General features: G+C 43.6%; 1 protein-coding gene across 1 annotated transcript in view; it reads right to left on the minus strand.

Moving 5' to 3' along the window:
• Positions 1 to 13,642, minus strand: part of PCSK2 (proprotein convertase subtilisin/kexin type 2) — a 262,157-nt gene that overhangs the window by 112,584 nt on the left and 135,931 nt on the right. The window contains exon 5 of the mRNA XM_032142938.2: positions 8,821 to 8,858. Coding sequence (XP_031998829.1) covers positions 8,821 to 8,858 — 38 coding nt within the window. The remainder of the gene's footprint in view (positions 1 to 8,820; positions 8,859 to 13,642) is intronic.

Genomic DNA, 13,642 nt, shown 5'->3' on the forward strand with positions numbered 1-13,642 from the left:
AATTATATACTTACATGTGAACACCCCCCCCAGGTCAGGGACTGGATTTTTCACACTTCATAATTCAGGCCCCTAGTATAGCATTTTGCACACAGTGGGAACAATACAGCTTTCTTGAATGCTGACTAAATTCAATAAAACAAATATTAGTCAATTGAACAATTAAAAAAATAGAACGACCAGATATTTTCTTTGCTTTCAGCTATAGCTGCAAGTTTAGGTCCATACGAGTAGTTTCATTTTGTTAAGCAAGGTTTCATTTCTTCCCCATTTTTAAAGCAAAGTATGTTCCTGTAAAAATAAATAGTTTCCTCTAGTACATGAGTTGCATTAAGTGATAGTCATTTGACTGACGGTCTATCAAAGTGATTTTTAAAAAGTCCCCATTCTCAGTATTCAGTGATAAAGTGCTCATCATGATCCAGCCAGCATTCAAGAGCACATTGAAAATGCCAGCCCTTCCTTTCAATAAGAAACAAAGGTTATTTAAGCCTCAATTTCATATGCAATATTAATGTGCTTATTTAAATATTCATAAGCCTAAAAGCCAGAAGCAATGTATGTGATCAATACTTCATAACATCTGAGTCATTCGGGGCTGAGTACTGTGCCGGTTTCTTGCTGCCGCCCTTTTATCATGGAGGCCACATGCCCCCTGGGGCCCAATGTGCACACTTCTGTCAAGCTCAAGGTACTTCCTGTGCTGGCAGCTCTTCTGAGCTCTCAGCAGGCACCCACTTCAGAGACAGTCACCTGTCAGTACCCATCTAAAGAATGGAAAAGTGCAGAAATGTAGGGGTGGGCATTTTTCTCTCACAATCACTTCTGTTGGTGAAATAGCAACCCTGGAGCATAAATAGTGTTCCAAATTTTGAACTGAACCAAAAAACATAATCTGTCCTCTCCTATCTAGGAACCTAATTGCATTTTCAGCAACCTGAGGGATTCTAGACAGTAAAGAAAAGAAACAGCTTGTAGTTATTTGCATGTGGATTATTCACCTCTAGAATCATATTCTCTCCAGGCTTGCAGCCATAGGACCTCAGTTAGGTTCCAGGGTCCTCTCTTTCCTTAGTATCATGCATGATGAAGGATGCAATGGTGGCATCCACCTATGAGGTGGTTGAGAACTAGGAATTACATAGAGGGTTGTGCATGCTACAGTTTCTGATCATCATCGATAGAGGGTCATCATATAATTTAGTTCCTGGTATAACTTGCAATAATATTGGTGAGTTAACATTTAATGCAATTTAACAAATATGTATTAAATGCTCACTTAACACTGTGATAAGTGTTAAGAGGGACACAAAACACATGCAAAGTACACACTTCCTTACAAAGAGCTTATGATCTAGCTGTGATGTAGTCAAACATTATAGGTGAACTGCACTGTTGAATGAATGAATGATTGAGTGCATGAATGAAGTGCCAAAATGAATGAGTAGGTTAACCATCAGAATCTTGGAGTGCTTTAAAAGAAATACACACTATGAGGCTTATCCCTAAAGATTTTGATTCAGCAGGTCTAGGATAGGCCTAGAAGCCAATATTCTAAAAGAAATACACACTATGAGGCTTATCTCTAAAGATTTTGATTCAGTAGGTCTAGGATAGGCCTAGAAGCCAATATTCTCTCCAGACTGGGGTACACGTCAAGTACTATAGGAGGATGGAGAAGGGGGTCTAGCATGGGCAGCTGTAACAGTTACTGCATAAAAACAGCCGTAATATGTCAGCAGCATATAACAGCAGGTGTTTATATAGCTTACGAGTCCACAGTTCAGCTGGCAGCCAGGTGCTCTGGGCTGGGCTCAGCTAGGCAGCTCTGTTGAGCTTGGCTGGCTTGCTTGTTTCTGTGGGTTGGCTGAGGTTTGGTGATTTTGGTGGGGCTCAGCTAGGCAGCTCTGCTTCTTACTGCCGCTCTGTAGGCCAATGTGGGTGGTGGTGCTTCAGGCTGTGGCAGCAGGGCAGCTCTTCTCCACGTCTCTCCCCTCCTCTAGGGTACAGCAGGCGAGCCTGGGAATGTCCTTCTAATGGTGATGGCAGAGGCATGGGAAGGCAGTTGGGAGCACACAAGGCCTTTTCAGGCCGAGGCTCCAAACAGGCACAGTCAGTTCTAGATTATTCTATTGCTCAAAACACGTCACAGGGCCCAATCCAAAGTCAAGGGGTAGGAAATACACTTCACCTCTTTAAAGGGAGATTCTGCAGAGTCCCATGGCAGAAGCAGTGGTCTAGGGAAGTTGGAGTCAATGCAAACTTCTGTATTTGTTGCACTCAAGAATTCTTGGAAAAGCTCATGAAGGGTCATGAATCTGGACAGATTCTCAGCACAGTATCTTGGAGCTGCTCAGAGCATGACTCACAGGTTCCAAGCTAGAAGATGCAGTACAAGAAGTGGCCCATCCTCCCAGCCATCAGAACAGGAGCTGATGTCCCACCCTGCAATGGCTTAAATACCAGGAGATTTCCCTGGCTTGGAGAAAACCTCACTTGGGGTAGTTGTTACCTTATAACCCCTTTGCCCACCTTAGGGATTAACCCTCCCTTATGACTATCCTTGAATATTCATCTAGTTCTAAGGTATGTGACAGGGAAGAAGATGCAGGTCAGAAATGCCGCTTCCTCGGGGGCATCCTTCATTACATCCCTCGCCACGAGCAATGGATCTTCTCCCTGCCTTTACCTTCTCTTTTCTGGGATGTTGTTTTTCAAAGCCTTTGAGATTTATGTTGGTATCCTCTGCTTTTTGCCCTTAACTTTGCAAGCCTCACAATCTTATACTTAGCCTGGATCAGTTGCCCTTTCTTCTTTTAATGACCCTAAGCTCACTGGGACGTCCAATGAACAACTGCACTGGTTTCTTGAGGCCCACCCCTGCTTCTCCATCAGGACAACTCGAAATTGTGCAAAGTTGTAACCTCAACTCTTCTGAGACGGAAGGAAATGAATGCTTATTGAGCATCTATTATGTGCCAGGCCTGATACGCATATTATCTCAACGATACCTTGCAACAAACCTGACAAGACATCCATTTTGCCTATTTCATGGATGAAGAAATTAAGGTTCAAAGGTGTTTGATATGCTCCTCTAAGGCTGCACCATGAGGTAGGGAGCCAGGAGTCATCTCAGCTTTGACTCAGTTTCCACTACGGCCAACTGTCAGAACCCTACCCTTGCAAGCTGGCTGTTTTCCAACTGTCAGCGCATGCAACTCTGCTGAAGACTCTGCCTGCAGGGCCCTATTTTTCTTGTCTAGAGTGAATCCTTCTATCTCCCCACCTCATCTCTACTCCTGGGTAGTGGCCTTCACCCGGTGGTCAACAGGAGTTGGTGGGTAACTCTGAGGCCCTCTCGGTCCACACTGTTTCCCAGAGTTCCCCAGGGAGATTGAGCTCCCATTGCCCTAAGGGGTAATTTGCTCTCTGGGCCACTCTCCCTTTCTGACATCAATTTCCTCCTTCCCAGCTGGTGCTTCCTGGGATCTCCTCTCAAATGAATGACTTGCTTTCAAATCCTTGCTTCAGGGTCTGCTTCTGAGAAAACCCAGCACACAGCAAGAAGGCTCTCCTTGGATTCTACAGACCCACCAGCCATTTCTTCACCTTTGTAGCTTCAGCAAAGCTACAAAGCAGGAGACGTTCTACCCCACCCACCTCCACGCCCTGAAAGCTGCCACCTAAGTCACACTCCACATGTTCTTGAAGAAGTCTCCCTTTGTTCCATAGACCTAACAGAACCTCTGAGCTTGGGCCAGTACTGTGAACCCAGCCTGCAATCCTCACTGGATTGGGAGCTCAGAGGAAAGAGACCATGACCTCCCTGTCTGCCTGCCCCTCACCTGACAGTCATGTCTCACATGCCTGCATCTTTACTGACCTGCCGACTTCTCTAGAGAGTGCCTGTGTCTTACTTATCTCTCTTCCTCTGGGGCTTGCACATAGCAGGTTCAATCCACAGCCATTGTATTGACTTAGAGAAAATACCCAGTTAGCATAGCGAAGACGGGTAAAGGAGGTTGTAATTTTAACTTGGTCTAAAATAGTCTCTTGGGTAATACTCATTTCGTGTCATGACTATTGGGATAGAAAAAGAAAAATTTTAATTATTTGGAATAGTGAACTTTTACCAGTGGGACTGGATCCCTCCGATGAAATTTAATCATAGGACAATAGAGTAATAATCCAAGTGGCCGTTATTATCCTTTACTCCCAACACTCAGCAGGCTCCGTGTAGATTTTTTGAATTAGATTAACACTAACAACTTACATTTATATATTGATTTGCAATTTTCCAAGTATTTTATTCTTAGTTTAATGGAAATAAACTGGACTACCAGCATACACTGTTTCCTCTCTTAATATACAGAATAACCAAGCTTTGAAAATAATTCCGCTTTCAGAAACATTTTGGCTGGTTTGATTATAAAGTAATTTTTTTGAAGAGCCTTGGGTAGAGTTTTCAGTTGTCATTGAAAATAAATCAGTAACCACAAGTTTTTTCAACATAGAACGTGTCTATTTATTTTAACCTTTAATGAATTTCCAAGGCATCTCTGGGGCAGACGTTGTTACATCCCCCTTCAGCCTGACACCCTCATGTCCCTGGTGAGCTGCAGCTGTCTGTACCCACACCTTTGCCCAGGGCTTTTCCCCAGGCTGTGGGGAGGTAGGAACATCTTTTGGGACAAGCCCTCAACCATTGACTGATGAAGTTGGCACATAAATACCCCAGCTTCTTGAAGCATCACATCCCAAGGGGGATCACTCTGATTCACATATTCTGTACTGTCTCCCAGAGTTCCCCAGTGAGATTAAGCCTCAGTGCCCACAGTGCTGTCTTGTTTGATAACTTTCCCGTTTACGAGCTACCTTTCCTTCCCGGACTCATTCCCTCTCCTCTACCCCTGCTTCCTAGAATCCTCTTCTAAATAACCTACTTGTACTCAAACCCTTGCTTCAGAGTCTGCTTCTAGGGAAACCCAAGCAAAGACTCCACCAAGTACCTCTCTCTCAAAGGGCACCAGGCTGGCTCATCCCTCCAAGCCATTAGGTCACTTAACAAGGTGTGAAGCTGCCTGTTAATTCTCTGCTCAAACAATTTTCGAGCCTATCACTGTCTACTGGTTTCATTGCTCTCCTGGGCTGGTCTCCTCTATTTGCTGTCCTCATTGTGTTAATGATAGTGTAAAATTTTTAATTAAAAATAAAGAAGATTAATGTGGTTAGTAGCTCCGAACTTGCCACTCTGAACTCTACACAGGGTGAGAGAGACACTGTGCTGTTAAAAGCCAGCCAGTTTGGGCCCTCTGCTGAGGAATCAAGCATGAGATATTTAGGTGTTCAGTTTTCTCATCTATACCAAAGAGGCAGAACATTCTCACAGTCATATGTAAATATATAAAATTTCATTGTCAGCTTCCAAGTGTTTGATACAAGTTGAAGACTCAGACTTTGCTCTGAATGAGTTATCAAGATGTGCAGTTTTGTACAGAAATCACATTTTCTGTTCAATTCTTAGGTCTCATCTAGTTTAAGTTCAGCATAGATATTGTCATATCTTCAATAACATCCCACCAGTGGCCATCAATCTTCCTCTTGAATATTTTCAGGTATGAAGAATTTGTTACTTTCATTAATTTACTAATCTTATTTATTTATTTATTTATTTATTTATTTATTTATTTATTACTATTTTTTGAGACAGAGTCTCCCTCTGTCGCCCAGGCGGGAGTGCAGTGGCACGATCTCAGCTCACTGCAACCTCCACCTCCCAGGTTCAAGCGATTCTCCTGCCTCAGCCTCCCGAGTAGCTGGGACTATAGGCACGTGCCACCACGCCCAGCTAATTTCTTGTATTTTTAGTAGAGACAGGGTTTCACCATGTTAGCCAGTATGGTCTCGATCCCCTGACCTCGTGATCTGCCCGCCTTGGGCTCCCAATAACTTACTAATCTTAATCACTAGACAGTTCTTCCTTTGACTGAATTAAAATCTTCCTTCTGTGGTTACCACCCATTGGTGGGAATTTTCTTGGGAGAAATTACTGAACAAGTGGAATGCCTCATTCTACCAGGAGAATTTGAAATATTTGAAAACGTACTCAATGTGCCTGTTTTCTTTTTTCCAGGAAAAGCTTTTCCAGTTCTTTCAGTTCTCCTTAGCATGGCATGGCTTGGAGTCCACCCATGTTACCGTCTGCCATCTCATCTCCCTCTTACAGTGAAACACCAATTGGAAACAACCTAATTGTTCAACAGTTGGAGATCAGAATGTTTAAATAAATTACAACATGAGCTAATGCCATGTAGCCCTTAAAATTATATTTTGGAGAATATTTAATAACATAAACATGTTTATGGTACATCAAGCAGAAGGGAAGAATATGCAATAAGAGCCCAATTTCATTAAAAATAGACACATAGAAATTAAAGGCCCAAAACATGTCGAAATATTAAGAATGGTGGTATTATGGCTAGTTTTGAATCTGTTTTATGCTTTTTCATATTTTTTGACAGAAAACATGCATTGATTTTTTAATCAGAAAAAATGTTCTTAAGAAAGAAAAGAAGAAAAAAGAACTTGAGACTCACAGAACCGATGGAGTTCTTCAGTTATATTCTGGTATTGCAGATCTCAGAGGAGCTGACACGGCTCAATATGGAGGCTTCGCATTCCAATTTCAGATGAAGGTTTTGGCAGATGGATCACACCATCCACTAACATTGTACTTGCAGCTCACCGGAACCCCAGAGGATTCTTGCCCCAAATGAATGGCTATCTTTTTCGAATCTGGCAGCTGGAGTTGGGAGCAGCCTGACAGGAACTGCCTGGGCTAGGCAGGGAGAAGGGAAGGATGCAGAGGTCGGTCTTCATGTCTTAGGCCTTTGTGGGGTTATGCTATGCACAAGAGACAGGCCATGTGCCCTCAGCTCTGCAGCCCAATGGGTGCCACCCCACCTTGAAGTCCTCCAAGTGGCAAGATGATTGTTTTCCCAAGCATGGTTTGGGAAAGTGAGCAGAACTCCACGTGGCTGCCCTGTGAGGCACTGGGTCCTGGAGATGGAGGGAACTGTGGAGAATATCAATGCTTCTGTCTGCAGAGGGTGGAGTGGGGACAGCCCTCGGAGGGAGGACCACCGACCCTGCAGGCCATGATCCCTGCCACACTTGCTCTCTGTAAGGAACAGCCCCACATACATCAAAGCCTTGGAGAAAATGCAATGCAGCGCTTCTCAATCCCCTGCCTGACACATCTCCAGGGCCCTGCAGTTATGGAGGAGGCAGGGAAAGGTGGAGGCACTAGCGGAGTCAGCCAAAGTCAGGCGGAGGAAGCAAGGACTGTGTCCAGGGCAGTCCATTTAAGGAAGTGCATGAGAAGACCAGCAGACAGCTCCACTCGTGTTCAGTAGGGAAGGCACCATGAGGAGACAGGGAGAAGGGCTGTTTCCTTAGACTCCACACACAGGACCGCTGGCACAGGCAGTTTACAATGGTCTTCTCCATAGACATGGATTATTATCATTGCTGGGAATATAGCTTTGGTTTAATTTCTGTCATTTCTCTCTGGGGCCACATTGGCTGGACTCTGTCAATGATTCATTTAATGGTTTTTCCAAATATTAAAAAAGATGCTCCTTTCAATTTATGCTCTTCTAGATTTATAAGATCCCTTCAATGCCCTGTTTCTTGTTGCCCAGTGCATGAAACACATGGAATATTCCCACTTTTTTTGCGCAACATAGATACACTTGCCTTCCAGGACAAATGACCCAGACTGGTGACCTCTAAACACTTTTTACTGGATAACCATCCTTTCTCTTATGCAAGCCCTTGTTCTCTAAATATGAGTCTCTTCAATGACTAAGATAACATTTTTTACGCCTAGATCTGGAGGTCTCAGACGTATAGCTTGGAAATAGTTTGGATAATTTTAAGTGAACACACCAATGCTTGAATCTTGTACTGCCTGGGGTTAAAATAACTGATTGATTCTGTTTAAAGGGCTTGTGGGTTTCATCAGGAAAGCAGCATGTGACTTGCTGAGTCAAAAATTAGAGTGTGTGGTTCTAGCCCAGCAGGGCTTTTGGTGATTCTCTGCTAACATTGCTTGTTTGTCAAGGGACAGAAATGCTCAATGTTGTGGGGGAAAGTCAGTGGGGTGGTCATAAGTGACACAAATAATCAAAAAGGATAACGCTCTTACTTTCATAAAGCTAGGGCTGCAATGTGAGTCACTGCAGTTTTTGGCTTTTTGCCTTTGGTTTTGTCCAACAAGAACCCAAATGGCTCATTTCCACCCTTCAATTCAATATCATCAGGTAGAGTTGATTTAAACCTTGCCAAGTCTCTCTCTTCTTCCCCCTCCCCATACCTACTTTCTTGGCACTCTGCTCTTTCAGACGTCAGGTTTCTTTCTTCTCTCGAAGCCACTGCTATTGCCTGTTGCCAGGCCACATGCCTTGTCCATTTGCTTGTGGCCTGAGCTGTGGCTCCAATGGGATGGACAGTTCCAGCGTGGCTGCCCATGTGGCTGGCTGTGTGTGCATGCGTGTGTGCCTATGAGTGCACGTGCATCTTCTTTTATGCTTATGCATGTGTGGGTATGTTCCTGTGTGTGTGTGTTCCTCCATGTGTGTGCATATGTTCCGGCAGGTGTACTCCTGTGTGTGTGTGTGTGCGTGTGTGTGTGTGTGCATGTTCCTCTACTTGCATGCATGTGTATAGACACGTAGACACATGCATGTTCCTAATAGCCAGGGACCCCAGGACATTTAAGATGCATCTGTTTCCCCACCAAAGTTTGCTTGTACTTACGTAGTTGGAGGCCAGGTCCGGGTGGAGATAGTCAATCCCTGTGAAAAGACAACAATAACACAGGAACCAAAGGTTAATACCTGCCACTGTGTCCTCAGGAAAGCTGCCCAAGAAAGTGCCCTCTTTAAGGGGCTGGTGCCAGAAGGCTTGCCATGGGGGTGAGTGCCCCGTCACGAAGCTCACAGCCTTGCACCTCCCTTCTGTGTGGAGGTGTGAAGGTGGGCTGCACTGCCAGCGTGGAGAGACAGCTGCCCCAGACACACTTGAGAGTGAAGCCAATTAGAGTCTGAGGCCCAAGGATAACACTTCTGACATAAACGTCAGCACTAAGGGGCTTTGTGACAGTGAGATGGATGGCTCATCAGAGCACTAATCTAAAAGAGATTTGTAGAAATCTTGACATTTTTAAAGCATCAACTGGCATTTCTCTGAAATGAAACTGGCCCTGGGGAGGAAAAGTGATTATTATTTAACAGGGCATGGGCAGCAATGGATTAGGAGAATGTACTCTGGCATGGAAATAATAAGAGAACATGGCTGGGCGAGAAAAGCCATTAGGTAAAGGGCAAATGGTTTCCAGCGAGGTGTTGCTGGTTGGGAGCTGAGGCTTGTCTCCTCAGAATGTGGCTTTCCACGAAGCTTGAGGCTTGAATGTCTCAGCAGGAGCCCTGCTTTCTCCTGAATGGTGGTCTGTCTTGTTGCCCAGTAGTCGTTCCAAGGGTAAAATCATGGGCTATGAACACTGCTGAGTTCCATCAGACCCTTGGACCTCAGAAAGCATCAAGAAACTTCAAGGGCAATTGAAAAGCTCTCATTTGGGTTTGCAAAACCACATAATCTTTGCAGCATTTACACCTGAGCATCTAGCCCTCCAAGAAACAGGGCAGGTTCTTGACACCATCTAGCATAATGGTTACAAACATAGGTTTTTGGAGTCAAAGACAGGCATTTGAGTCTCAACCACCCTGATAACTGCCTGTAAGACTTCAGGCAAGTTGCTTGGACTCTCTGTGCTAGTTTTCCTTTTTGACCAACTAGGGGTGAGAACAATGTAAGGACTAAAGAAATCAATGCATGTGGTATGCTTGGCCCAGCAGCTGGTGCATTTAATAACTATGTGGGGATGCAATATCTAAAAGCCAGAAGTATCATTAAATCTGTCCCAAGGCTGCTATCTTCACTGCATGCTTACTAAGGCTAGGCCACCATTAGAGATTTGCCTTCCCCAAAAGAGCTTGTATTAGGATGCATATTTCTAAAAAGAAATTTTTTTTTTTTCCGGTCATACAATTAGTAACTGGACTGAGAGTCACTAATCTACAGTACGTGTGTTAGGTTTTGCTGTTGATTTTGATGAGTGAAGCAATTGCTGTCACTATGGCTGCTTTCTATAGCTTGGGAGACTATAGTCCCCACCCCAAATCATTATGCCTTCTCCTCCCACTTGCCTCCCGAGGTCTTCAGAGGGAAAGGCATCAGAATACTTAAAGACAAATATTTTTAAAAGTTGTTAACCCTTGTTCTGGATTCTAATTCAAAGATGGTCAATTTTGGTCAGGCATGGTGGCTCACGCCTGTAATCCCAGTGCTTTGGGAGGCTGAGGCAGGAGGATTGCTTGAGGCCAGGAGTTCAAGACCAGCCTGGGCAACATAGTGAGACCCTGTCTCTACAAAAAATAGGGACATCACTGCACACTAACCTGAGAGACACAGCAAGACCCTGTCTCTAAAAGAAAACAACAAACAAATCTCAAAAAGCAAACCAAGAAACATCCCCCCAGCAAAATGGTCAGTTTAGGCTGTAGGGTGAAGTTGGGGATGAGCATAGGCTTTGAAATCAGTGGATCCAGTTCCACTTCGGGCTCAGACACTAACACTTGTGTGGCTTTAGCCAAGTGACATAATCTCTCTGAGCTTTGGTTTTTCCTGTATTTGAAATGGGACTATTATTTACTTTGCAAAGCAGTTTTCAAGATTAGAGACAATTCATTCAATTCCTTGAAAGTCTTCAGCTTACAGTAAACACTCAATACATTCTATTTCTTATCATCATTAGTCCTATCATCTACCACATCTCTGGAGTAGTGTGCATATGCAGAAGAACAGAAACATTAAAAAATATCCACTTGGTTTCAGCATATTGTGTTGAAATTAAATTGTTTCTATTTGTTAAGATAGCTTAAATTTTGTGAACTCGTAGGGTGAAAAATTTTGATAATTTGTACCTAAATATAAGTTATCAAAACTATAATTTATATTTTAAATATTTATATTTTAAAATATATTCTCTGGGTGTGTCTTTTTTTACACTTAGCTAGATCAAACAAACATCTAAATAAGTGTAAAAAATGACAACCCAGAGAATATATTTTCCAACAGGAAGTCAATTTTTAAAACATGGCTTCACGTTCTGAGAACGGAAGCTGTTTAGGAGAAAAATGTTCCAATAAATAGCAGTGTCTTCTCTGTCAAGGGAAAATACGGGAGCAAGGAGATAATTTGAGACCAGAAGGAAATTAGAATTAAGACAAGATAAATTTAGCCTAATTAAAATAAACGATCTTAGATTAGGTTAAGAGGAATACTAAGTGTTAAGTTAGAACAGATACAGACTTTGGTCTGAGAAAGAGAATGATTGATATGACTGTGAAGGACAACAAACACGATTCAGAAAAAGTAATAATGGACTGAAGAATGGAAAATAGTAATTTGGTAACTAGATAGTACTTTTATATTTTTGTATATTTGATTATCTTTTAAGGTGGGAGATACTGAACACATCTTCTTAATTGGCTTATTTTTAATTCTTACAATATTCTCATATTCATTCTTACACTTCATGCTTTTGTTTATTTCTCAGCAGTGAATGCTGGGCACAGTGTCAGTCCTGGAAAACTGCAGGTGATTTAGACGTAGAACCTGAGCTGTACAACTATCTATGGCTAACACCCTATGGGGGTACCGACTGATCACCAGCCAATCATAATAAATGTGGCACAGAAATGACAAATACTTGGTTATAATTTTGTTCATAAATCATTAGTATCCTATCATCGATTTGAAACTCTTTGGAAAGTCTAATCCACAATAGTCCCAATTCTCAGGAAGCGGTGACAGTCCTGGAGACCTCAAGGAACTAGGAAGGAGTTCCATGTGCATATTCCTAGGTAGAATGTTAATAGTTCACTTGAGATGTGTAGCATGTCAGAATCCTGGCCCTGAGCTCCAGTTCTTTAACCCTAACCCTAACCCTAACCCTAGAGCCTCGGGGCCCAGGCAGATAACTGCCGTGGGCTGGGCCTACCATAGAAAACCCCCACTAAGACAATGCCCAGTGGAGCTGTGGGGGTGGGACTGCCCTGAGACCCCAGAACTACAGACCCACTAACATGTGATTCCAGTGTGGGAGAATGGCAGGCATGAGACTCTACCCCATGAGAGCTGCTGCATGGGCTGTGCCCAGTGAAGCCATGGGGGACGGGTCATTAGGAGCCTTGGAGGCCCAGCTCCCACCCCAGTGTGTCCAGAAGGTGGGACACAGAGTCAGAAAAGATTACTCTCAAGCCTCAGAATTTATGTTTGCCTTTTTGGATTTTGGACTTACTTGAGACCTGTTACTCCTTTCTTCTTTCCTATTTCTCCCTTTGGGAATGGGAATGTATGTTCTATGCCTGTCTCACCATTGTATTTTGGAAACACGTAACTTGTTTGATTTTACAAGTTCACAGCTGGAGAGCAATTTGCCTCAGGATGAATCGTACCTTGAGTTTCACCGATCTCTGATTTAGATGATATTTAGATGAGACTCTGGGCTTTAGACTTTGATGTTGGTGCTGGAACAAATCAAGACTTTTGGGGCCACAGGGCTAGAATAAGTGTATTTGTATGTGAAGGACACAAATTTTCGGGGGGGGGGGCTTGCGGGCAGGGTGAAATGCTGAGATTTGAGTGTTTGTGTTCCTCTAAAATATATGTTGAAACTTAATCCCTAGTTGCAATAGTATTTTGAAGTGGGGCCTTTAGGAGGTGATTAGGTCGTGAGGGCTGTGCCTTCATGAATGGGGTTCGTGCTCTTATAAAAGGTCTTGAGGGAGAGAGTTCATCCTTTTGTTACCCCTTCTGCCAGGGCAGGACGCAGTGTTTGTCCCCTCCACAGGATACAGCAACAAAGGGCCATCTTGGAAGCAGACAGCAAGCCTTTATCAGATACTGAATTTGCTATTTCTCAGCCTCCAGAAGTGTGAGAAATACATTTCTGTTATTTATAAATGACCTAGTCTAAGGTATTTTGTTATAGCATCAGGAACGGACTAAGACAGGCACATTGTAAACATCTACAGCCAATTCCCTGGAGTCCTGTCGGGGCAGGATAGAGTTTATAGCCACTCTGGTGAGTAAGACCTCAAGACCAAATTATAGTAAAGCACGACATGTGGGCACTCTTTTTGATGGTCCCAGATGAGCTCCAGTGGCAGCCAACAACAACCACCAGCCATAGGAATGCACCGTCATGGATATGCAGCCCAGCAGGGCCTTCAGAAGACTGCAGCCTAGCTAACATCGTAACTGCATGAGCCACACTGAGTGAGCAGTGCCCAGCCAGGCTCTTCCCAGATTCCTGTGCCACAAAATCATGATTAAAGATAAATAGCAACTTTAAGCTGCTAAGTGTTGGGGTTGGATATGGTTTGGCTGTGTCCTCCCCCAAATCTCATCTTGAATTGTAGCTCCCATAATGCCCACGTGTTGTTGGGGGGAAATGGTGGGGGATAATTAAATCATGGGGGCGGGTTCCCCCATACTGTTTTCATGGTAGTGAATA

This window comes from Hylobates moloch, unplaced genomic scaffold, assembly GCF_009828535.3.
Source record: "Hylobates moloch isolate HMO894 unplaced genomic scaffold, HMol_V3 SCAFFOLD_21, whole genome shotgun sequence".
In the NCBI taxonomy this organism is placed as follows: domain Eukaryota; kingdom Metazoa; phylum Chordata; class Mammalia; order Primates; family Hylobatidae; genus Hylobates; species Hylobates moloch.